The sequence below is a fragment of the Gopherus evgoodei genome, chromosome 15, assembly GCF_007399415.2.
Source record: "Gopherus evgoodei ecotype Sinaloan lineage chromosome 15, rGopEvg1_v1.p, whole genome shotgun sequence".
Lineage (NCBI taxonomy): Eukaryota > Metazoa > Chordata > Testudines > Testudinidae > Gopherus > Gopherus evgoodei.
This window is the reverse complement of record NC_044336.1, coordinates 16,050,252-16,076,850: the sequence shown is the minus strand read 5'-3', so window position 1 is coordinate 16,076,850 and position 26,599 is coordinate 16,050,252. Positions and strand designations below refer to the sequence as shown.

General features: G+C 50.1%; 1 protein-coding gene across 1 annotated transcript; it reads left to right on the top strand.

Moving 5' to 3' along the window:
* The first annotated feature begins 2,063 nt into the window (after positions 1–2,063).
* On the top strand, positions 2,064–18,400 carry HEATR9 (HEAT repeat containing 9). The gene is made up of 16 exons (XM_030534628.1): positions 2,064–2,160; positions 2,518–2,567; positions 3,773–3,942; positions 6,122–6,236; positions 6,496–6,552; positions 8,218–8,274; positions 8,907–8,967; positions 13,233–13,363; positions 13,487–13,696; positions 14,121–14,216; positions 14,838–14,957; positions 15,485–15,558; positions 16,531–16,582; positions 17,483–17,569; positions 17,656–17,747; positions 18,155–18,400. Exons 1-16 carry the CDS (start codon positions 2,064–2,066, stop codon positions 18,237–18,239), a joined length of 1,554 nt encoding a protein of 517 aa, XP_030390488.1. The 3' UTR covers positions 18,240–18,400.
* Positions 18,401–26,599: the final 8,199 nt, after the last annotated feature.

The following is a 26,599-nucleotide window of genomic DNA, read 5'->3' as shown; positions in this document are numbered from 1 at the left end:
GGACAGCTTGGATTTAGCCCCCATATCTTTCCACCATCAGTGGGTGGGGCTCTTTTCCCTATGAGAATTACTGGGGTGGATCATTGCTCTAGGGTACTGCTTTCATTATGCTGACAGACCTGTCTTCCTGCTTACAAATACTTGCTGATTTATGGTTATGCTTCTCTAGTATCCTGCAACAGCAGGCTGTCTCCAAGGCTAATATATGGAAACAAGCCCTGACAAGCTTGGTTTGAGAATAATTATGTCAAACAAAAGCCGGTCTCAGAGGTGTTATGGTAGGGTTGTTAAGACCCTAGAAGCCAGGCAGGGAGCAGGGGGAGAAAGGGAAAAGCGTGGGAGAGGAGGAGTGCCGTTAAGAGAACCCCTCTGGAAGAAGCTATTTCCAGGGGAGAAGGGAAAGGAGAGGATGGTAAAGCACAGGTCAGAGAGAAGCTCTAGGAGAGGTGATGTAACATGTAACCAGTCACCTCAGGAGCCCAGCTGGGTTGCTGGACAAACAAAAAACTCTCTGCCCTGGGACCGGGAGAGAGCTTGGAGGAATGCAGAGAGATGTCCAGGGGGGTTGCGATGCAGCCTGGGATGTGAGGCTCACGACCCCCTACAAAGGGCTTGCAGCTGGGAGCTCCAAAGAGGAGTCGCTCTTATCTGAGGTGTTCAGGTTTCTTAAGCGATGTTCTGTGGCACAGGTTGGGGGCAGTCTTAAGGGTGTCGTGTTTCCACAGCCCATGCCTGGGCCTATTGAAGTCACTTGTAGCTTCCCCCATCCCTGACTTCTCTGGGAACTGGATCAGAGCCCATGTTAGGCCTGTTCCTGTTTATCTAACTTCGCCGTGTGCTTTCCTCTGTACTGTGCCAATACTCTACTTTGCTTCAGAGCCAGAGCTGTAGGCTGGAGACTCACTGCCCTCAATTAGCCCCTTGGAGAGACATGGACTGGGCTCTGACCTGGGGGAAGCTGAGTCAGGAGAGGGCTAATGAGTATCCTGATTAGGGCAAGAGAGCCTGCTGTCTCTTACTGTGAGGGGGGTGCGGTGATGGGGCTGGTGAAAGCATGCATGAGAAGCTGGCTGTGTTACAGATGGGGGCCTGATCCTCTGGTGCTCTGCCCTTAATGCAGTAATTTGCACCAGAGCAAAGCAAGTGCAAAGTGGGTATAAAAGGCTACAAATCCTCCTTGTAAGGCTCCCTTATTTCTGTTACAGAGTTCAAGCAACAGATAATCTCCCCATGCTGCAAGTTCAACTGCTGCCTCTGAATATGTAGGGGGCAGCAGAGATTCCTCTGCCTGCAGAACCAAGCTGTCTGGGGGCCCTGATTTGCTGGTGAATCAGGCTTTTCCAGCACTCTGATCAATAGGTTTGTCCCCACTGATGCATACCACATTCCTGGACATTTTGGAATCGATCAGTTTTGGCATTCCAAAGCTGTTGCAAAAAAAGAGAAATGCTGTTAGAACGTGCTTCTCATGGGCCATATTCCTCTTTTAAACATAGAGCAACTGAGTTGCAGAGAGGTGCAGCTACTTGCCCAAAAGGTTAGAATTCAAGGGTTTCCAGTCCCATGTGTAATTCCTAGACAGTGATGCCTCTAAATGTCTATATTCTATAGATACCATTGTATTAGACCCCCTCATATTGGCAAATGACAATGGGAGCTGTGAGAACACATCCCATCTGATAAGTATCAAAATCCTAGTGGTACTATGCCTCCCTCCTCTTGCTTTGACTGCTCCTTGACCCCTAGTTATTTAGGATCTTCTCTTTCTCCTCCATCTGCTATTACTTGCCTACAACTTTTGCCTGCATGGTGCCTGGAAGAGACTCTGCTGGATGAGACTAAGGAGGTGGAGGAATTTGATGATGTCATCACAACCACTGCTTATGACATCATCCTAAGGCCATCTCTGAGGAATCTTACCTGGAAGTGAATCCCCAGCAGCATTATGGGGTCCCGTCACTGCATCCATCAGTTGCCTCTCCCACAGCATAAGCCTATGGCTCACTAGATCAATGGCAGGGATTTCTCTGGAACTGCTTTGAGGATCCCAGAGAGGATTAGAAATGGGGGGTATAAAGATGCCCTTAAAGAGGCTTCAAGGTGCTGGTAGCTTAAGAATGCTGTCCTGGAGCCCCATGACTGAGCAAGAAGAGACAACAGGTGAATTACAGTGTTGGGGAAAGAGCATGGATGAGACCCAAGGTTGTTCTGTGAAGAGGTGCTGGATTTCCTCTGTATAGATAAATAAAGATGAGGAGTAAATTCCCAGGGCTGGACTCTGCCAGGGATGGAGAGAACCAGTGTGGTCTTTCATGTGCTAGTCTTAGCACAAGTGTATTTGCTTAGCTACTTCATGTAATGTATACCTTTGTCATTTCCTGTGGGGATTAGCTACATTAGGCCGGAGCAGGTGAGGTCTTGAGGACCAGGAAGTCATGTGATCAGTCTTGATGAGGGGTGGGAAGAGCCCAACATCCACTCCCTAGCCTGGTAATTTAATATTTTTCCTTTTCTCAGCTGACAAGAAGGAGCTGGAGTTCAGGGTATCAAAGCCTTCCTACCACCAGGTATGGTCCTTGTTGCTGCTCTTGGTGCCTGCTCAGATCTCATGGTTGCAGAGAAGGGAACTGGCCTGTCATGGGTCTCTTCCTAAAGTTCCTTCCCTACCCACAGGAAGAGTTCTCAGGCTTCCCTCCTGGTGGGGGTTGGAGCAAAGAATAGTGTACCAGTGAGTCTCGTTTTCTCCCATGCAGTGATAACACCATGGGCGCAGACTTGTTCGATTAGAGGGACTGACAGGACTCCTGAATTCCATTTCTGCCCCGCCAATTTGCTGCCCCAATTATTTGCTGAATGACTGAGCACGTTATTTAGCCACTCTGTGCCACAGTTTACCTGCACCTAAATCCTGGTGGTATTTCTAAAGCACCACAAGTGTCCAGTGCTTCACAGATGCAGAAAAGAGACGTTTTTACCCTGAGAAACTTACAAGCTGGGTAGACTTAACACAGCAAGGGAGGACAAACAGAAGGAGCGTGTGGGGCAAGGCGAGTGAGAAGGACACACTATGATAGTAAAATCACGAGGCAGGCTTTGGTATCTGTCTAGTGATTTACTTTCAGCTCTTCATCATGGGAATGGAGCACCTGTTACGTTTACATCCTAGTAGTGTCTCTTAAAATATATATCCGTGGCTGGTATATAGGATTTGTAGATACGGTAAGGTAAATCCTCAGCTGGTGGGAAGAGGTGTGGTCCCACTGGAAGTCAACAGAACTCAGCCCTCTGTATATCTATGTAGGCTTATAATTTTAAGTGAGTAAACTCTGGCCAGCAAGCAGGAGTGGATGACCCATGTTTGAGATCAGTGTGGAAAAGCTGACTCAGAAAGCGAGTCCTGATGAGGGATTTAAAGGAGGAGACTGAAGCCGAGAGGTCCAGAGGATCCCAGATGGCATTCCGGGCAGGGGGGACCATGAAAATGAGCACAGCATATTCCCTCCTGAGGGTATTGGGAGAGTTAGAGTTAGTTATTGTCTGTAAATTGCTCTTAGAGCCTCAGGCGGAAGGAATTTATAAAAGCGCTAAGTATTAAAAGCCCCAGTCCACAGTCACAGATGCAGAAATATTGCACCAGCCTGTGAAATACATTTCAGACAACTGGGGCTGTTTGCTTTGTTCCTACGACTCAACTGGGCATTTTCATGCAGCTCGTCATCCCGGTGCTGAGATCGACTGGGGGTTTATTAAACAACATTCTCTCCTTCCTCAGATTCCTTGTGAAATTCTCCCACTTCCCCCATCCGTGTGGAGGAAAAGCCCCCTGCAGCATGGCTTTAACCAGCCTTCCATAGTGGAGCAGCCTGGGTTGACTAGCCAGAGGCAGCGATCTGCATACGAGATTATGGCCCAAAGGAAGAAGTCAATGATGGAGAAGAAAAAGTAAGACACACAATGCAGGTTTTAACTTTCCAGCAGAGCTCAGTCTATCTGCCCTGTGCTCTGGACCCATTCCAGCCTGAGCAGTTACATTCTGCCTGTCTAACTTCCCCTTGCGGTTCCAGCGTCTTTCACATACTACCAAGTGCTCTCGCAAGCTAAGAACAGTTAGGCTGGGTCTGTACTTAGAGAGGAGACCCCAAGGGCAGGGTTTCTCAATGCCCAGTCCCTGAGCCCAGTCCAATGCCAATCGCTGAGCTCTCCCTTACCCAGCTTAGGAAGGCAGCAAGCCGGCCCCTGGTATCAAAAAGGTTGAGAAACACTGCACTAGGGAACTGCTATGAACCACAGGATATAATGTTAGTGACTTAGGCCTTGGCTACACTTGGAGATGTGCAGCGCTGGGAGTTACAGCTGTGTTCGTACAGCTGTGTAGGGAAAGCGCTGCAGTGTGGCCACACTGACAGCTACCAGTGCTGCAGTGTGGCCACATTTGCAGCACTGTCGGGAGTGATGCATTGTGGGCAGCTATCTCAGCGTTCAAGTGGCTGCAAAGGTGCTTTTCAAAAGAGGGGGTGGGGTGGAGTGTGACAGGGAGCGTGGGGGAGACAGAGAGAATGGATTTTTGGAGCTGACACTGTTGTCAGCTCCCTGCCTTGCAAGTTCTAAGGACTGGAAGATACACAGCACCTACATTCAATCATTTTAAAAGTTTCGACCCCTTCCCCCACCCCTCTCTTATTCACTAAATGCAAATTATGCACTCCTAAATAGCTTTCAGACCACATAAGCAGCTGCTCCAAAACGGACTCCCCCCTCCTCCTCCGCTGTGTGGCTTCTCTCCTCAAGCAAACAGCTGTGAACCTTCCAAAGCAATTCCCCTGACTGCCTCTTCTCCAGCAAACAGGAGCTGTGTTTGTTTTTTAGATAAGCAGCTCCAGGGAGCCCGGAGTGCAGCCACTCTTCCGGTTTGTTGTGAACAGGCATTCTGGGATACCTCCTAATACCCTGGAGGCCAATTACAGCGCTTTCGGTGGCCACACTTGACGAGCAGCGCTGCATCACCAGCGCTGCAATCGTTATACCCCAAGCAGACCAGGTGTACAGCCAGCGCTGCAGCCAGGGAGTTGCAGCGCTGGATGTGCCTTGCAGGTGTGGACAGTTACTAAGTTTCAGCACAGTAAACCCACCACTAGCCCTGCAACTCTCCAGTGTAGCCAAGCCCCTAGAGTGTATCTACACTGCAATGTGTGCCTACATCCTGACTGGCAGGGATGTGTTAGCCAAGCCTGCCTCTCCAAATCCACGTTGCTGACTGAGACACACCCTCCAAACCCCATATACCCATGCCCCACACTGGTACTGCAGCAACACAAGTTTGCCACTAGCATTTCTGGGAGCGTAGTTCTTAGTGCCTCAGCAGCTGGAGCTGTTCTGGGGACTGGTTTGTGGCGTGCTGTGAGAGAACTTGGTGGGTAGCATTCTTCCTTCAGAGTCAATACTCCGTCCCTGTTCCAACCTGGCATTAAGGGGATCCAGAGTGCTGCTGCTGCTGCTGGTGGTGGATCTGATGTGAAGTCAACATACCTGTGGGGGTTAAAAATCCCAAGGCTCTTCTGGCAATGGAACAGATGTTAACGGGACACTTGTCTAGTCAAACGTGCCTCCTAATTTAGGCCATGTCTACACTCAAGAGCTTACAGAGGCCCAGCTGTACCGATGCAGCTGTGCCATTGCAAGATCTCTCGTGTAGCCACTCTATGCTGACAGGAGAGGGCTCTCCTGTCAAAATAATTAAACCACCCTCAATGAGCAGCAGTAGCTATGTCGGCGGGAGATGCTCTCCCATTCTACAGACAGGAGGGGGGAATAAGACTTCATTTTTCTGTCTCAGCTATTTACCTTTGGGCAGGGATTCTTTCTTCATTATATGAATGTACAGCACCTAGCACAACAGAGGCTTGATCTTAGCCTCCAGTCACTGCTTCCCATCCAAAGATCATGGATGTATGAGATGGGATGTAATTAGGAGCTCTGCATCCAGGACAGGTAAGGATTTCTGCTGCATGGATCATCCAGCTACCATGACTCCATAAGCCAGGTGTGAAACACAACAGGTGTTACATGTGTTTGACATTCAGAGGAGAAATAACCTGTGATTTCTCCTTTTCTTTGTGGCCAGGCCTGACTTCCTCCTCTCAAAGTTGCTAAAGTCCATCCACAGCTTATACCCAGCGAAGATTAAATGGAAGGACACAGATCCTGGGATCAAGATGCTGCAGCTGGAAAGGATAAAGGTCAGGAGCTAAAACTCATAATTTACAAAAGGGGTGCCTGCCAGGTCTCCCTATTCCAGTCTCATGTCTTAGCCACCAGACCTTCCTTCCTCTCCTTACCAGTCACCACTAGTTCTTGGTGGTGCGAATGACCATGCTGCACCCGGGGTACAAATACTCCACAGAGAAGGGATGAGATGTTTTGCAGCATGTAGCTAACATTTGCAGGAGGGCTTTGAATCCATCAACACAGAGCTCTCCTGCCTTTGTGTGCCCACAGGAGCTCATGGAGAGCTTGGCTTCTTCTGTGGAACAAGAGCAAATCTACGCTGCTCAGGTGACGTACAGGACTTCGTTCATCACTGTCTAGGATGTAACTAACCTCAGTCGTGTTTCATAAACCATTCCAGCTGAATCCGATAGAAGCCATGGCTGGAGCAAATCACAAGCCTCCAGGCAGTGAGAGGGGGAATCATAGAAGTGTAGAACTGGAAGATACTTCAAGAGTTCTTCTAGGCCGGTGCCCTGCACTCATGGCAGGACTAAAGTATTATCTAGCCATCCCTGACAGGTGTTTGTCTGACCTGTTCTTAAAAGTCACCAATGATGGAGATTCCACAACCTCCCTAGGCAGTTTATTCCAGTGCCTAACTACCCTGACAGGAAGTTTTTCCTAATGTTCACTCTAAACCTCCCTCGCTGCAATTTAAGCCCATTGCTTCTTGTCCTATCCTCAGAGGCTAACGAGAACAATTTACCTCCCTCCTCCTTGTAACCATCTTTTATGTACTTGAAAACTGTTTTCATGTCCCCCCTCAGTCATCTCTTCTCCAGACTAAACCAAACCAATTTTTTCTATCTTCCCTCATAGGTCATGTTTTCTAGACCTTTAAATTGCTGTTGCTCTTCTCTGGACTTCATTTGATTTTTCCACATCTGTCCTGAAACATGGTGCCCCGAACTGGACACAATACTCCAGCTGTAGCCTTATCAGTGCTGAGTAAAGCCCTGGAACTCTCAGAACTTCTTTCTTTGTGCCATTAATATAGATCCGGTTGCATTGTAATGAAGTTGCCAGTGCAGGTGGCCCTGAGACAGGGAGATCCCTCTCGTGGCCCTACAAGTAGCATGTAAGATCATTCACCCAGCAGGAGCTGGCAATTGCTAGGTTCCCCCCAGCTAGCAGGAGAAATCCCAGGCACAAAGACAGGCTGGAGGACTCAAATTGAACAATGTGTCAATCATCAATCCATAGAAGGCCGCCCTTCATAATTATTAAATAACCTCCCTTACCCCCACGAGGCTGGAAGTATCGTTATCCCCACTAACAATACTATTTCCATGCTCAGAATCCCTCCTACACTCGTCTCATTGTGGCTTAGCTGCAGTAACTCACAGCAATTACCTGGGGAACGTCCACACTGCAATAAATCACTCGCCGTACCGCGCCCTCAAAGCCCAGGTCAGTCGGCTGGGGCTCGCAGAACTTGGGTCACAGGGCTAAAAATTGTAGTGTAGATGTTCAGGCTCGGGCTGGAGACCAGGCTCTGTGACACCCCCCCCACCTTGTGAGGTCTCAGAGCCTGGGATCCTGGCTGAGCCCAAATGTCTACCCTGATATTTTTAGCCCTGCAACCTGGGCCCTTTCAGCCGCAGTCAGCAGACCTGGGCCAGCCACAGCCACACTGTGAGTCTTTTATTGCCATGTAGACATACCCCTGGAAGCATTCTCCAAGGTCCTGGTAACTGCTGAATGTTACCCCACTCCCAAGGCTTCTACCTAGGCCACGATGACTGCCAGGAGACCCTTGACTCCCCATCCCCTGGGCCTCTTGAGAGACCTGCTCTGCAGTGTGCTCATCTCAAGGCTGCCGCGCCGTCGTACTGTCTGTCGTCTCTGATTTCACACTGGGCTGGGCTGAGTGCCATTGGGCGTTGGGTCAGACGTCTCTAATGATTGCTCCGACCTGAAGATTTATGTCTCTGCCATTTGTCTCTTTAGGCCCTGGGCTGCCTTAGGATCACTGATGAGTTTGTGCTGTCTGCACTTCTCAACACCGTAGGTATAACCCATAGGGACATTCCTTCTCTTTATAATGTGTTTTTAATAATGAGTTTAATAATGAGCTTTAGTGCCTCCTGCTGTCACTGCATTACCAAGAAGTAGGCCTGACCTTTTCCTCCTCCTGAGAGCAGACTCATGGCTAAAGTGCCATTCACACGCACTCTGCTGCTCGTCCCATAATGGGGATCTGGTTTGGAGGAACGAACTCATGGCACTCACTGCAAAGTCATGGGATTGACACGGCTGGGGTGGGAAGGGGAGGCGCGCTGTGCAGGAGATGATCTGAAACTCAGGGCCGCGGTGAGGAAGATGGCTCAGCCAGCATCGCTTATCCACAGCATCCCTGAGCTGACGCTGGATCTCCCAGGCTGGTGCGCGTGCTGCTCTCTGGTGACTAGATTAGTCCAGGGTTCAGGACACGGGAGAGTGATTTATCAGGGAAAGAGAGACAGCAGACCTGATGGCACGGAGACTAGATTTATTAGGGTGGGGAGAGATTCAGTCACTGGGATAATGATGCCCAAATTAATATAGAAAGCTTGTGTAAAAAAGTTAGAACTGCAGGGGTAGGAAGTGCGGTGCTAAGTGGCTTTTGTCCGGCCTGCTAAGGGGAATCTTTTTTCTAGCTCCAGGTATCCAGGAGTCAGCCCGTGCGATATGAAGTAACTAGGACCCTGGTTTTATTTGGTGAGTGATTCTTCTAGTCATTTTTCCTTGTCAATGCAGCAGCTCCCAGCTCTCTGACCCATGGATCGGGGAAGGTAGTTAGACGCTGCGGTATTGGCCTGTTGGCACCTACTGGGTGTAAATCCCTCTATATCGAGAGGAAGATCTGCCGGCTCTTTCATTCCCTCTGATAGCATCAGTCTTCACAGTCTCAGGCTTTCCAGTGTAATACTCAATGGTTATAATACATATCTGTAACCATGCAAAGGAGTGCTGCCCTTTTAACTTGCTATGCATGCTAACGAAGCTGTGTGTGATGTCGGTGAAGTGTCTAATGATGTTACTGTGCTCTGCAAGACAGTATAGGGCCAATGTGCCCAGCCAAAAAACATAGGTAACTTAAAATTAAGATTGTTACAGTAAGTAATGTCAAATCATGAACACCAAGAAATGTTCGCTTAAATCCAATCAGCAACACTTAACTATTGCAAAGGTCTGGAAATGAAAACTTACAGCAATTCCAAGATAAAAACAAACTACATTAAGATGGGGTTAAGGCTGAGAGTGTGTGTCAGTAAATTAAAGATATAAAATATAGGAACGTACATGGTACTTATTGTGCAACCAAGCATTACAAATGCAGGAAATTCAGTGGTGGTTACACATAAAAGAAATGCACAGTTAAGGCACACAATCTTAACTCTGCCCTGGAGTGATGGCATACTATAACCTTATGTTTGAGCTATGTTTTATTATAAAGACACATTTAGTCCCTAAAGTCCACATAGTTCATATATGCAGTGACATGTGAACATTTTAATTCTACACTGACCCTGAAAACTTAGCCACTAAAAGCACAGTACAGTACTTCAGCCTCTGAGTTCCAGCAAGAAACTTTTTAACAAAGGCCTATTTCCATACACACGGCACTGATATCTCTATAGCAACTACAGCTGCCTGGCACCAAGCTCCAGAACAATACCCTTCAAGGTCTGTTGCACACACACCTCTTCTAACTGCAGAATGGTAACATTTTAATTATTAGATTAAGTAGACATCACATAAAGAACAGCCTGGTACCTAATACTGCTGTGTAACTAATATATCTTCCTGTTACCGCGGTGAGAATACAGGAGGTGGAAATCAGCCTCTCTCTGGGGGAGAGGATTCAGACCAACTGCGGCTCCATCCCTGTATCCATAGAACAACACATAACAACTTGTATTATTGATCCTTCTCACCCAGCCTGTCCTATGTCATACCACTGTTTTAGACGATATTTCTGAACAGCCCTTTTTACCAGGGAAAATGAGTCTGAACTGTTATTGAAATGAGATCTGCAACTGCTGTGTAAACATTTCTGTTAGGAAGTTACAGGGCTGAAGAAACATGAGATATTCATGCAATTGTGCAGAGACCAACTTTCATCTACTTGTAATTTGAATATTGTCTCATTAAATTATTTGGCCTTCATGGACAAAGTTTTACTCTGCCCTGTCTCCGATCAGCCATGTTTTTCAGCTAACAGTGCTTTCCCTCTCCGAGTTTGGAGAAGTGGGGGTAAAAATTGGGCTTATAATTGAACTCTGATTTCACCTTTCACTCTGGAGAGATGAGTCTCTTTGTAATACATTGGGTAGAATGGTGCAGTTGCCTAAACACAAGGGCAAGAGCCAGGAACCCTTTTTAATCCCATCATTTACTCCTTGTATGATTTTGTGCAAATCATTCCTGGACTCATTTTTCCAATCTGTAAAATGGGGATAACATTTTCCTCCCAGAGGTGTTGTGCCTGTTAATTAGTTACTGTCCATACAGTGCTTTGAAGATGACAACATGTAAGCTGGCACAGACTCACCCCTGGAGGTGCCTCCTGCTGGTCATCCTCAGGAATTAGCTCTTGGACCCAGGAGCACCCTCTGCAGGCCAGTGATCCACTTGTCATTGGCCCCCATGTCCCTCCCAGGACCCCAGTGCCCTTATCCCCATGTTCTGCCTCCTGCAGTACCCCACAGTTTTACTGCGTTTCCCCACCCCAGGGGACCCCCCCCCCACTCCCTATCCCCACATCACCTCAGTTGTGGCTACTGCCAGTCTCTGTTTAGCCCCCATGCCCTGGGGCAGACTGCAGTCTATCAGCCAATCATCACAGGCAACAAGGGGTTTGGACTGGCTGCCTTTACCCACCCTCCAGCTGTGCCTCTGCAAGCCCAATACCTAGGAGGCCTAAAACTAGGTCCTGCAGCCTGGGGAGTTGCTGGCCTGGGGCTTTCCAGCTCCTAAGGCTTTTCCTTTTCCTTGCCCCTAGGTGAGTTCCCCAGCAGCCAGGCCTGTCTCCCTCTCCAGTCAAAGAGAGACTGCTGCTTCTGGCTTCCCTGGCCTTCTTATAAGGCCTAGTTGCCTAGTTTGGGGCATGGCTCCTGTTGCAGCCACTTCCCCCAATCAGTCAGGGTTTTACTCCCTTACCCAGCCCCAGCCCCCTGCAGGGCTTTTCCAACCCCCTTCCGGGTTGGAGCAGGTGGTCACCCCACTACACAACAGCTATGCAAGTATTAAGTGGTGTTAAGCATAGAGGTGTATATGTGTGAATTTGGGACAAAGGCATGTGGTTTTTTTTTTTGTGTGGATCAGGGATCTGCCACAAAATTCTCAAGAGGCAAAGAGAAGCTGGTTGTGATTAGCCATCCGTAAAGAACATAACATGTCTTACGCTTTCTCTCTGCATATACTCCATCCAGTGAGGCCTTATCTCTGAGACCAGGGAAGAGAGGTTTAGGTACCTCAGGAACATCTCTTAGGCTAAATAAATTACATTATATGCATGTAGAATCCTTGATATTGTATCAGTCTGTGGCTCCCAGAGGTCTGTTCCAGGAGACATGAATAGGCAGGTGTAGTGATGGGGTGTGTGAATGCCGTGGTACCTGTTAGGGGGAGTGAGGAGAGCTGTGGACTAGGATGTAGGAGGTCTGCAATACAAAGGGTCATGGGGCAGGATCCGTAGCAGAGTTTCTGCTAGTAACAAGGGGAAGCCGGAGAGCAGGATGTCAGCGGGTGAGGGAAGAGCCGCTGGAGTGGGTTAGGAGAACTTCTGCAGGGGGTTGAGAGGGGAGGCAGGTGATCTTATTTGCTCCAGAATGTGAGTCCTGTTGGCCTGTGTTACAGCCCCTGGTGCTGTTGCACAGGTCGGGGTCCCTGCCCTCACACCTTCCTATGGCTGGAGCGTTCGTTGCCCTGTGGGACTGAATGGGAGGATTTCTCCATTACTGTGTTACAGAGAGAGAGGCTGTGCTGGCTGAGGAGCCGCACATCAGAGCAGGGCCCAGGAAGTGAGCTGATGCATCCTTACCACAGGATGGCTCTGTGGGATCAGATCTGGCTCGGAGACTATAACCCGGGAGCCAGTGGGGGGCTCAAAGCAGGGCTCCTCCCTTCCTGCCCTTAGAGAGCCAGGACAGGACAAGCCGTGCTGCTTTTAACTCCTTGCTTGCCAGGAGCACAGAGGGGAATATGTGTGCATAGAACCTGGCCAGCTGGTGACAGGGCACGGAGATGGGTGAAGGGACCCAGGGAAGGATAGGATGGATGGGGGAAGGGAAGGAGGGATGCAGGGAGAACACAGAAGGGGCAGGAGGAGTCTATGTGTGGAAGAAATGTGCAGGATGATGGCTCTTCTCCTTGAGGGGATCCCTGAGGAGATCATGCAGGGACCTCATCTGACTGGGGTTCCCCCTGATGCAGACTGGGCCCACGAAAGGAGGGAATTGTGAAAGGGGCCAGCCTTGAGGTTGGCCTGTTCCCTCTCTCTGGTGGCTACTGTTTAATTACAGAGAAAGGCCTGAGCCACCATGTTTGGCTCAGGTGTGAGTGCATTCTACCGCTGGGCCCATCTCTGGAGAAAAGTGATACAAGGAAATGGGGTCTATGCTGCCAGGCAGGCTTGGACTGAGGAGGAGAGAGGCCTGCATCCACCAAAATCTGACAGGTTCCCTGGGTTATCTCTAGCCTTCAAGCCGAAGCCTCTCTCCACAGACAACACCTCCTCACCCCAGGCTGGAGAGGCTCTTGTCTTTTTCCTGCTCCTAGGTCCTTTTAATATTCCTGCACAAGGAGCCATCCAGAGCCTACTGCATCAGATGGCTCATGGGCAGCAATCAGCAGTGTGCCATCCTGCTGGTCTGCTGAGTTTACCCCTGGCACCCAGTTCCCAGCAAGCGGCCAGCTGTCTGAGCTCTGGTGGTCAGAGTCGGTCATTGCCTTCTGGTTTTGTGCTGTGCTTGGGGCAGGTTGCCTGGATGCCACTGTGGTGAAGGAGCTGATCAGACACCTAAAGAAGGGAAGCCCGACTCAGAGAAAAGATCTCCTCGCTGCTCTGGTGGTGGCTTTGCACGCGTGGGCTGCAGGACCCGAATCCAAGGTCCCGGCTCCTGCTGAAACTGGACCAAAGGGCTCAGGGTCTGCCTTTTCCTGGTGCCAGTACCGCCAGCCCCAGTATGAGATGAAATGCAATCAACACCACTGCTCTTCCTTTCTGTCCCAGCGGAGTGTGGTGGGTGCCCGGGCCAGGCTCATTGGGACCCTAGAGCAGCTGGCAGCCTCACAGGACCGCACAGATGACTTGGTCCTCTTGGGAGCCACCTGCTTGGTGTATCTGGATGCATCCAATCCCGCTGCCCTGGAGGCGCTGCTGAGGTGCCTGACCCAGGAGAACATGAAGAAGAAAATGCAGGTGCGGATCTTGCCTGATCACAGATGACTCCATCCTCTCCACTTCACTCCAGGGCCACCCATGAACCTTTCCCAGCTGCTTTGCCCATTGGTTTCCATTACCTGGGGAAGATAAAAACAAAGGCAGGGTTGTCCCAGACTGTTCCCTCACCCACGACCTGGTTCAGGATGGTGATCCAGAGACACCACTGCCCTCGAAGTCTCTCAGTCTGTCTAGACAGGCACATCTGCTCAGCTGTGCCCCCCTCTGCAGTCTCTGCAGATGTGCAGCTGCTCCCCTACCAAAGGGTCTCCCTTTGCCAATAGTTGCCCCAGCTTTGTATGGGAGAATCTGTTACAGTGCAGAGTACAAAACTTGGGGGGGGAAGGTGTTATTGATACATGGGTTTAGACATGGGGCCCAAATTCTTCCTCGGAGTCTGTGACCCTTCTCTCCCGATTCCCTGCAGGCTTTGCTCATGCTGGTAAAGCACGTGAATGTTGTCCACGCTGATATCATCCAGGCCCTTATAGATCAGCTTCGCCATTCTCCAGTGTACAAGGTAAGGAGGCAAAGCTACCACCATCCTTATTCTGTGGGAGTGGGGACAGGAATGCTAACCCACTGCCAGTGTTTCTTTCCCTCCCACTCTGCCCATTTCCATGGCCCTGTATTCAGGAGCCCCACTCCCAGCCTCCAGGTGTCCATAGGAGCCTGGTTACTCTGGCCATGTGTCCAGTGTAACCTGGCCTGTCCCCACGTCTATGTATCTTTATCCACATGCTCTAAGGGTCATGCCTAAAATCTGGTTGCTGTTGTCCTGGTGCCTAATTGCCCAGTGGAGCATCCACATCTCCTAGTCTTTTGTAGTCGGAGAGACTCTTGGGTTCTCTTTTAGTGGGACTCCTGGAGCGGGCCTCAATTCTTCCTAGGATGGCACCACCTCAGCTCCCCTTCTGGGCTAAAGGCACAGCAATGCCCCCTCTGGCTGGTGGCACTGCCAGCAAGGATCCCTAGCCTGAGCACTGGAGAGACGTGGAGTGACCTCACTTGTAACACAGAGCCTCTCCTGCTCCTCCCTCTTCCCCAACACGCGCACACAGACACTTCCTGCTTGTGTTGCACGGAGGGCTTACGACGAGTGGCTGACCCAGCGTGCTCTCTTCATGCTGCTTCCTCACAGCATCGCGCTGATGCCGCCAATTTGCTGAGCACCATTGGGCTGGAGCCAATCCGATGGGAAGGCTTGGAAGAGGAGGTGTTCCAGCTGCTGGTGGAAAAGCTGCACCAGGAGCCGTTTCTGGTGAGGCTCGGGACATGGAGGATTTAATCACAATGAAACGGAATAGCAGACTCCCTTTCCAAGAGAGCGCGTCAGGGTCATGACCTCCAGGCTTTCCCTGCTCCAAAAAAAGGGACATTCATAGAGCTTTTACCCCAACTACCTCCCACTCTGATGGGCCATCAGTATGGAGGATGTGCTAGTGAATTCACTTCCATTTAAACATGAGCCCAAGACACAGTCAGGATCCAAAATCCAACAGTATTTGAATCTGGTGTTTAGCCAGAGACCAGCCAAGAGGTTTGGATCCAGATCACCAGAACCCAGAGCCAGGTTTTGGTTCAGGCTAATCTTAGTCGTGATCTTATTGTTCTTCACTCTGGATTCATGTGAGGTCAACAAAACACTGAAAAGATGTTGGGGCTGAGGCTGACCGATAAAGACTCCCCGCATGCGCACACACCCCACAGCCCCACCTGCTCTGAAATGTTCCCACCGCGGCCCGCACTGCGTCTCTTTCCCGATTCACATCTGTCTCTCGTTCACAGGTAGTGAGACAGACTGTGGCAATGACTGCGGCAGCTCTGCAGATGAAGGGGCGAATCTGGGATATTGTGGAGAAGTAAGTGGCCAGTAGAAGAGCCAGAGACCCAGTTCTCTACTGCTTCTGTCCCACCATGCGCGTTGAATAAAGTCTAAAGGCCGGTGGCGTGGTCTGGGTTGGATTTCAGGATATTTTCCCTGGGCCCACATCTTTAGGAACCTGCCTGCTGCGCTAATTTTCACTGGCTTGTTCATGTCTCTCCTGGTTCCCACGGTTCCAAGGCTTAGCCTTTCCTCCAGGCCGGATGGCGGCTAGCAGTGACTGGCAGAAGCCCAGGGAAGGCACAGACATGATCGCTTGGGTGGGACAGCTTTGGCCCTCCACCCAAGATCTTCCTCTTTCCCCAGTGGGTGTGTGGTGAAATTTAGCCACACCCAGAGTTACAGCACAAGCCCTCAGGTTTGGGGCTGGGGAAATCCCTCAGTTTGCTGACATCCACCGTGATTCAGGGAAGTTTCATTTGGGATGATCTGAGATCACTTTCAAGACACGCCCCTCCCAAGCCTCTCCTCCCAAAGGGCTTAATGTACAGAGCAGCTACCTCCTCACCTGCTCCTAATTACCTGGCTAACAACAGTGGGAGGAAAGGCTACAGCTTAGGCCAAAGGGGGGTGGCTGCCAGAGAGGCTGGAAGCTACCCCAAAACAAGGAGCCACCTAAGGCCTGGACCCAGAAACCCCACAGAAAGTGGGCTGAGATTGCTGGAGACAGCTAAGCGGATTTCTTCTCCTCCATGCACAAGGCTGGGGAAAGGAGCAGACTTTCTCAGGCCTTTAACTCTCCGCTATAATCTGAAGAGTAGCCAGCATAGGCTGGAAAACCAGGGGTTTAAAGGTCCACAGTGGTCCCTTATGCAGAGAGGGTAGGATCTGCATCCCCTCACAGTGGCGGCAGAAGACAAAAGCGTAGTGGGAGTGGCTCCCTTTAAACCCTGTGGGAGGGGAGAAATAGCCTCATTTCTGTCCAGTAATGTGGTGTGCATCGTGGCAGGCAGCTGAAGGAGAAGATCGAGGTGAGCCGAAGACAGGCTGTGGTTTCCTTGGTAAGTCACGTTCTGTCCTGAACCACTAGATGTGTGAGACAAGCATTACCTTAGAGACAGTATGTGGGTGATGGAGTGGGCTGTGTGATCTCTCTATGGGCTGGATCCCCACCTGCCTTGTGTTTCCAGCTCCAATCCATTCTCTACTTCCTGTCAAGTCTATTCTGCCTCTCTCTGCCTTTCTCTTAGGTTCCTCAGACTAGAGCTCCACCCTCCCTACGTTACTTCCTTTAACTTGGGAGCTATGCATTAATCTCTTGGTACATTGCCACCTCTTTATCTTGGCCTGCAGCCTGTCTGCTTTCAGAGCAGCTCAGCTGGACCACACCAAGGCTGAATGACTCCAGAAATGGCCTGTTGGGTTGTGGAGCATCCTGAGGGTACAAAATACAGCCTAGGCAGCTGGCTAGTGAAAGCTGTTACCATCCAATGGCCGGTTGGCTGGCTGTTCATTTTCTGCTGGACACTGTCCACACCTCAAACTGCTTCCAGAACTGTTCACCCTCATTGACAGAATCCAAATATTGCCTGGACATGGAGATGGGCTGACCCCCTCTGCCCTGGAGGTGATTCCTGGTCAGGACTGAGGTGCGTTGGTGGAGCAACGTGGGGGGATCTTGCACAGATGCAGCCCTTGCTGTAGTTGTTTTGGGAACAAACAGAAGACTTTGGTCCCCAGAGGTGGCCATCTCATGCCTCATGCCAGCATTACAGTCACTCATTAAAATAGCCCTGGTGTAATGTTACTGTGCACTGTAGACTTGTGCCAGTTATAACCATAGGGTGGTGCCTAATCAGCTTTGGAAACAAATCGTCATGTCAGATTTTTTTCAAACCACTCTGGATTTTGATCTTTCAAAATGCTCCGTGACGTTCTGCTTCCACATCTCCTGTCACTAGGGGGTCCTTGGTCTTCGCAATAAGCATGTGTTCTTTACCTTGCTGGAAATGCTGGAGGTGGACAGCAGTCTGGCCGTTCGCATCCAGGTTAGTGATGTTCTCCAGCGATGTGTGTGGTTCTTGGTGTCCAGGAGCAAAGGCATCACCTGTGTGCATGTCACTTCTCACTGCAGGTCATTAGGACGTTTTGCACCTTGGGAATGAACAATACGCACGTGCTGAAAACCCTGATGCTCAAGGAACAGACAGATGGGGCTCTAGCCAGGTACAGTGCAGATTGAGGGATCGGAGGTAATGACCAAGGTGGGTTGAGATTTTGGGGAGTGAGGTGCCACGGGGGTTGATTTGCTGGAGTTCTGCAGCAATGCTTCTCAAGGTCACCTCTGCCTGTTTTGGGGTGGCTAGGCAGGTCTGTGAAGCACTAGGATTGAAGTGAACAAACTCAGCTGGATTGAGCTAGATAAGAAATGGGCAAGGCATATGCCAGCTCAGAAGAAGTCCATGTTGCTTCAGGGAACACATGAAGGACAGGAAAAGAGTGGCCCAAAGGCAGGGTACACATCTCCGCGGTGTGGGTAGAGGACTAATCAGGGACCAAGGGAGGGAAATTCTCCCCAGTGCCCCTCCTTTCCATCCCAGTCACTCATTGTTCTGTTTTCTCTCTGGTTTTAGAGAATGTGCGAAAGCTGTGAAGATCCTCCAGAAGCTCCCTGGTGCTAGAAGAGGCTTGGAGCATCAGATCTCTCAGCTCTCCTGAGGCCCCACTGTCTGGGAGTGGCCTGCTGCTGTGGGAGCTCAGAGGGAGTAGCTAACGTGGAGAGAACGCAGGGGATTTAAAACACCAGCTCTGTAGTCAGGGGTTCTTCTGGACTGTGTGTTTTGCATCTTGTCTCCTAAGAGTGCTGGGAGATTGGAATATTCAGGGGTGTATGTGTAATAATATATTTTGTGTGCGTGTTCATTTGTAGCGTGTGTTTCTCCATTCCTAGAGGCAGGGGGCTGGCCTCTTGGTAACATGGTCAGCAGCCAGGGTCTCTCACTTGGCAGGACCTAGTTAGGACTAGAGTCTGCTACCCACACCCATGCCAGATAGTACCTTGCTACTCCAATTGATTTCAATGGGACTATGCACTGAATGAGGTGCTACTCAAAGGGAGTAATTGCGGGGCATAGAATCAGCCCTTCATTTATCAATCTGCATGTGAACGGGACCCTCGGATCCTGTGGCGAGGGGCTCTGTCTGAGAACCAATATGGACCCAGCCACCTGCCAGCCTGGAAGCACATGTACAAATGCACCGCCTCCTGGACTGATGCCACCATTGGCCTGGCCCCATGCTGCTGGCCTGGTGGCGCTGGTGCTGCTGGGCAGGCCCTGCTCCTACAGCCTGGGGGTGCTGCCTACAGGGACATGGCAGTTGTGGTACCAACCTGGTGCCTCTGCTCTCCCAGGGGCTGAGGAGAGTAGCTTCCCAGAGTCTGCAGCATCTCCCCTTGCTAGCCAGGAGGTGTGAGGGCAACTGATGAGCGTAAAGCTTATGTGCATCTTTATGAGGGCTACATGTTTCTGGGGCAGACTGCTGAAAAATGGATCTGTCTTCAGAAACTCAGGACACCTGGCCACCTTAAAATTCAGAGATGACATCCAGGCGAGGATCGTATTGCCAGAGTCTATAGTGCGAGGGGGGTGGGGGTGGGGGAGCACTAAACACGAAGCATCCGCAGCATGAGGGAGAAGCTGTTCTAAAAGAGACCTCCCAGGGCTGCTTATTAACATCCAAAGAACTAGTCCAAGTGCTTTGCAAACGGGCGGCTCTAGGTATTTTGCCGCCCCAAGCATGGCAGGCAGGCTGCCTTCGGCGGCTTGCCTGTGGGAGGTTCCCTGTCCCGCAGATTCGGCGGCTTGCCTATGGGAGGTCTGCCTAAGCTGTGGGACCAGTGGACCCTTCATGGGCATGCCACCGAAGGCAACCTGCTTGCCACCCTCACGGCAATTGGCAGAGCGCCCCCTGTGGCTTGCCACCCCAAGCATGCGCTTGGCATGCTGGTGCCTGGAGCCGCTCCTGTTTGCAAAGTATTCACTGCAGGGTTAAAGGCAATCACATCCCCCACTTCAATGGAGGGTTCCACTGGGAAGAAACCTCCAGCTATGCCCTCATTAAGTGTTAGACTCCTCCAGCCCTGAGTGGGGGATATTAAATTAGCTGCAGCCCTGAGCTCTTCACTGCAGCTGTTACATTTTCTTCTTATGCAACTGTGGGGCTGGATTTCCTCCTAGCTGCTGCCAGGGTTCACGGTATTAGGAAGGATGTGGGTTTGGCCAGTGACAGAAGGATCTACTACCATATACTCTGGGCTGCTGGCTACTGCAATGTTCTCAACCTCCTGAGACAAAGATGAGCTGAGTTCAGTACAAAGAGACAGACACACTACGGAGCCCACCTGAATCAGACCGTAAGTGCTGCTGTTGGGCGGGATGCTGGGCTGGAAACGAGTGATCCTTATGGGACCCGTCCACCTGATGAGGGCAGTTAAAAGCTGCAAGAGATTTTAAAGGCAAGGAATTTCCTCATATCATAATAAAGTCACTGGTTTGTCAGGCAGCTGGTCCTGGGTCATAAGGGGTTGATTTGCAGCAAAGGGAATGTGCATAGGTTCTTACACACCTAGCTTAAATAAATATGGATCTGCCCACAGGACTCAGGTATTTCTATCCATCCACATGCTGAGTGGATTGGGCTTCTGATTGAAGATACAGCCTGTCACGGAGTCACCGGGCGATGCTCTGGAACTGCTCCCCACCAAGCCAGTCAGGACTTTGGGGAGCCTCCTCTCCCTTGGAGCAGACTTGTTCAGGACAAGAAGCTCACACAGCTTCACCTCCTGGGTCTCTCCTTGGAGCATTCAGAATCCTCTGCCCCTCCGTGCGCTTCCCACAGCGAGTCCCCCCCAACGGGGTCCTGGGGAAGCCACCGGGTTCTGCACCCCCACTTCGCAGTCAGACGTGACTCTCAGCCAGCCAGTAAAACAGAGGTTTATTCGATGACAGGAACAGGGTCTAAAACAGAGCTTGTAGATACAGCGAACCGGACCCCTCGGCCGGGTCCATTCTGGGGGGCAGTGAGCCAGACCCCCAGGTCTGCCCTCCACCCTTGACCCCAGCCAGCTCCAGACTAACAACCCCTCCCAGCCCCTCCTCTCTGCTCAGCTCCTTTCCCCGGCCAGGAGGTCACCTGATCCCTTTGTCTCCAACACCTTCAGCTGGCACCTTTGCAGAGGAGGGGCCCAGGCCATCAGTTGCTAGGAGACAGAGTGTCAGGCATTTAGGTGCACTGGCCCTTTGCTCTGCCAGATACTTAAGAACTGCCATGGGGACACTGAGGCACCAACACAGTACTCAGAGAAAACATTAAGAACTTTCCCAGTTCGTCACACAGCCATGTAGCAGTTCTCAGCAGGGTGGCCCTAGAATCTCACCATCCTCAAAGAACCCCTAAATCCCTGCCCCCTGTGGGTCTGAGCGATGGTTAAATCCTCCAGGCAGCACACACGTGAAAAGGCAGGCACGATTGTGCGCTTGCATTGTGCTTGCCATACTACAGTTGCTTACACAACTCATCCAACTGTTGCCCATGCATGTACCTAATTTGTGTGCACAATTGCTGCCTTGTTCAGGCAAATGCCACGGGAAGATTTGGATAGTCCAGTCCATTGTGATTCATAGGTGGATAAAAATGCTGATGACATGGGGGGAAGCTGACATAAGAGCTTGTGATGGGGTGTAAAACCCCCACACTGGGCAACAAGGGGTTAAGGGATTATTTTGGGCTCAGTCAGCCCGGCCCTGCCACACCTGTAGCAAATGCTCCATCTGCTGGAGGAATTAAAAGACAGCAAATTAGTTTATTTGGGTGCCAAAACTGGAGGTAAGCAGGTCTGCAGCTCATAGCTCCAGCAGGGCAAAGCCTAAAAGGCTCTGGCATAGCTGTGCATAAGGGTCCTCCCTTCCCTCAGGGAGGACCCACCCCAGAGACAACTCAAGAGGGAAGTATCCTGTGGACCTTGGATATTGGTAACCCCCTCTTACTTATTTGGTTTGGCTTTCCCCATCAGGGGAAAGCCTGGAACTAAGCTGACCAGGAGGGGGAAAAGGTTGTGGGGGGCAGACTTAATTTTTGGTTGCTAGACTACTGGTAACCTGGGCCCTGGGTTGGAGCCCAGTGGAGTGAGAGGGCCTGGGCTTCCCTCCCTACAATGCCCTTGGCAGTCAGGGGTTGTAGTCATGACTACTAGGCCATGCTCCCCAACCAGACCCCTGGGTGAGAGCTGTTACAGGGCCACTGTATAAGAACACTTCAATATAAACTTGCACTTATCATCTAACAATTCCCCTGTGCTGGGATGACCTTCCAATAGTGAGCTCAGCTGACTTTGGGGCAGGTTTGCTCTGACGGAGGAGGACAAAGATATTATACTGCTGGGGAGACTCTTGCCCACTGATCTTAATAGAGTCCCCCTGAATTTACACTGGGGTGAGTGGAGCATTGAGCCTAAGGTGTTCAGTTCCTAGTGCATGCTTCTTACAATAGAAAGGTACATTCCCTGAGCCCCGCGGGCTGGTAATAGCAATAAGCCACAGTGGGGGCTATATCAGTGAGTTACTGACAGCATGAAACCAGTTACACGCCCAACATGTGTACAGCAGTAGCCTCCATATGCACTCTGTTGTGGCTTGCTGTTCTGTTTCACATGTACTGTCACCATGGAACCCAAATAACCAAACTGTTCCCTGTGTGAATCTGAGCTTCTCCATTCTGCAATTTCTCTTGTTGGAAATGGATCAGCGGGGTGCTCTGATGCAATTCAGTAAAGCTATGGGGAAATGTTCCCTGCTGAATTCTCCAGCATCTCTCACCTGATGTAAGGTCCTGTGGGCTGCTGGGCTGAGAGCCCCTGGGACAGGTAAGGAGGCAATTGCTGATTTAATAGCTCCCCAGATCTAAATTGTAAGACTCATCTGCAACTCTAGATGCCAACCCAAACTCCATCTATTAATCTGGTCGGTGACGATTTTCCCTTGCCTCCCAGACACATCCCTTTAAACTAATCTTGTTCTTCTCCTTCGACTTAGTGCAGATGTAGCCTTCTGAACGGAACCTGACTTGGAACCGCAGCTAAAGCTAGCCACCCAGCACAACAGCCTCACTCAAAATGAGCCTTAATTGTCAGCAAAATCACTCATAGGAAATGTAGTGTCCGATTGCACAGGAGTGGTCTGATGCACCACAGCTTACAGTTGCTGTGCTGGAATATTTGGGGAAATGACTGCAGAGTAAGGGCTGGTCCCATGGGACTGACTGACACAGAGATGATCCAACTGTATCCATATATAACTAATCCCAGGCTGATCAGAGCTGAGATGGCTCACCAAAGTTCTCAAGCCATGCTTCTATGTAGTGACACACTTAGTGCAGAGGAAGTGAAATTCTAGGAGTGCAACAAATTCAGGACCAGAGTTTGGTGCCTTTACTCACATTGAGTAGCACCTTCCTCCATAAGTAGGCCCTTTGAAATCAATGATGAGCTACTTGTTGAGTAAGGGTACCTGAATCTGGCCCTCCTGCAGGGATGTAGGCTGAACACCATCACAGGAGATCTTTACAGTTGTGGACAATGTTGCACATGGTCACTCAATTATGCCAGACATGCTCTTGTCTTTCTGCCTAGCTAATCAGGATGTGTGATGTGGTATACTCCCCATATTGGCCCTGCAAGAGCTGAATTAGGACAGGTGGGGCCCCATCAGCCAGCTAGGCTGGGGGAGATTTAGGCTGGTGGCAATTAATTTGAGAGAAGATCACCTGTGAGGGACAGGCAGGGCCTCTACAAAGCCAGAGAAGGGGACTGCAGGGAAGTAGTTGTCAGTCACTCCCTGGGTGGAGAGAGTTTAGCCTGGAGAAGGTAGGAGAGAGCTCAGGGAAAGACAGCAGGGCTCAGGAGGGAACAGACCTTGGCTTCTGATTAGACTAGAGGGTCCCTGAGCTAGAACCTGGAGTAGAGGGTGGGCCCCACACCAGTAGGTCCCCATGTCCCCCAGTGTCAGGTTCTTCATAGTCACAGGGAATGTGCAGTGGGTGTGATTGTCTCTGATGGAGACTCTGCCCTGCTTCACCTCATCTGCTGACCCTGTGGTCTTGCTTCTGATGCTGCTGGAACAGATCAGAATTCCTGCTTTGCACCAGAATTTTGCACAATCCTCTTAATCTCTCTCATACCATCACAGCACAGACACTGATCTGCCCACGGGGCCTTGTGCTGCCCTGAGACCTATCACTGTCCAGCAGCCTGCCAGAGACAGTGAGAGACGCAAGGAATCACTTCTTTCTAAACAAACACAAAATGCCCTCAATGCCCTGGGGAATGTTGTGGTGACATCTGAGCCTTTGACATGTGTGACCAGAGGAGAAGAGCTTGGCAATGTTGAGAGATGGAGGGACCCAAATCCTTGCCTGTTGGGCAATAAAAACCCTAAGTAGACAATCACTCCTCCTCCCCCGCCATCCACACAGTCGAGAGCAGACATCCATTACTCTTCCCCTCCTCTCCGATTCCGTGATGTGAAACTGGGTAAGTGGGATCCCTGGTTCCGTTTTTTCATGCTGGTTGGAGACGGTTCCATCATCACTAACTCAAGGGAAGAGAGACACTAGAGAGACACTAGAGAGACACTGCCAACTCCTAGTTACTGAGCCAGAGAGAAGTATCTGCTCTGCAATGAGAGAACATCCCATTCTTCTGGTGACTGGTGCTTAGAGCTATTGCAGAAAATGGGCCTGCAGGCTGCTGTCCTTTCTGGATGTCCCCAGACTCCTGCTGACAAAAATAGAGCATTGTAGAAAGAAATCTGTGGGCAAACTCTTCATTGCCAAACAGAGAGACTCTAGGACCTTCCTGTTCTCCCCTGCTGGGTTAGGACGTTTTGGTGACCTTACCAAGGTAAAGGGCCAACCTGCAGTAAATTTACCAACAAGTGCACTCTGGAAAAAACTCTTAGTGAATGAGCAGCTTTTTTCTGCTTATAGCTAGGTCAAATTATTCCTGACTATGTGGTGTCCTCGCTTCCAGCTTGTAATGGCTAAGTATACAAGATGGCTGTGGGTTATGTTAACATCCTGTTTTGTAACAGGAAAATTCCAATGAAAGATTTCAGTTTCTTCAGTAAAATTCAAAATTAATTTTTTTACTTTGAATGGACAGTTCAAAAGAAAAGAGAAATTTTAGTTTTGCTTTTACTTAAATGTCATTTCAATTAGGTTTTTTTTTTTTCAAAAAAACCAAACAAATGACACTTTTAGTTGAACAAACTGTTGATAGAAAATGAAAATTCTTGGTCTGAGTCAGTTTGAAGCTTCCTGTGGGAAAATTGGAGAAGTTCAAACCAAGTCTGTTTGAAATTTTTCATGGGGACAAATGTCTGTTCTGTGACCAGCACTGCTTTGTCCTACGTCCACCTATCACATCTTATCCGTAGTTGGATTGTAAGCACTTTGGAGAAGGGACAGGATCTTATTTTGTATTTGTACAACTTTCAGTACAACTAGGCTCTGATCTTGATTTGGGCTTCTGAGTGCTGCTGTACCAGAGATAATTAGCAAAGAAAAACTATATTTAGTGGCAGGTAATATGGCATCAGGACATCTTCCCCTCCTATCAAAACCTTTAAAGCATGGAAATAAAATGGTGTCTTTTGCATTCCTTTCCACCTTCACATTGCCTAGAACACTGCCAATAACACACTTCACTTCCATCTCCAAGAGGTACCAAGGACGTGATATGTATCAAACTTGTATCCTAATGCAAAACCTTAAGAGACCTCATATGCTTTTTAAAAAAAAATAGGTTGTATCAAGAGATCAGCATTGCTGACAGTCACATGATTCATGCACTTGATAAGTTATTTTTGCTTTAACACTGCTGAGGGGTTCTTAGTTTATGAAACTAATTTAATCCCTCATGGCATGCAAATATCTATCTAGATACTTGTATTGACTCCTGTGATGGGATGGGCTAGGTCTGGAGGACCCCTGCTGAAGACCTCATGGCCCTGCCTCCACCTCCTGCCCCCCCCCCGCAAAAAAAAGCAGAGAAGTCCTCCAGGTGGCCTAGAGTGGCTGTGGAGAAGTAGCCAATCAGAGGGCTGCTGGATCAACCAATCAGAGGCCCCAAGGGCCATAAAAAAGGAAGCAGCAGAGGCAGAGCAGTCTGTTGCCCAGAGCTTGAAGATGGCGGGCTGGTTGCCTGGAAGAGCAGCAGGACCATGGACAGATCATTGTGGACAGGCTGGACTCAGGGAACTGAGCCCAGAACTTAGCCAGGCCAGGTTGAAGACTGAGGCTAGGCGAGGGCTTCCGTGAGGACACCAACTATGAGTACTGAGGGTACATCTACACTACGGGATTATTCCGATTTTACATAAACTGGTTTTGTGAAACAGATTGTATAAAGTTGAGTGCACGCGGCCACACTAAGCACATTAATTCTGCAGTGTGCGTCCATGTACCGAAGCTAGTGTCGATATCCGGAGCGTTGCACTGTGGGTAGCTATCCCATAGTTCCCGCAGTCTCCCCCGCCCCTTGGAATTCTAGGTTGAGATCCCACTGCCTGATGGGGCAAAAAACATTGTCGCGGGTGGTTCTGGGTGCAGCCTCACCCCTCCCTCCGTGAAAGCAGCAGACAACCGTTTTGCATCTTTTTTCCTGGGTGAACTGTGCAAACGCCATTGCACAGCAAGCATGGACCTTGCTCAGATCAAGACCGCAATCGTGGACGTTGTAAACACCTCGCGCATTCTTGTGCAGTCTAAACCAGGCGAGGAGAAGACAGCTACGGCAGTGCAGTGACGAGAGTGATGAGGACATGGACACAGAATTCTCTCAAACCGCGGGCCCCTGCGCTTTGGAGAGCCTGCTGGTAATGGGGCAGGTTCTAGCCATTGAATGCTGATTTTGGGCCCAGGAAACAAGCACAGACTGGTGGGACTGCATAGTTTTGCAGGTTTGGGATGATTTCCAGGGGCTGCGAAACTTTTGCATGCGTAAGAGCACTTTCATGGAACTT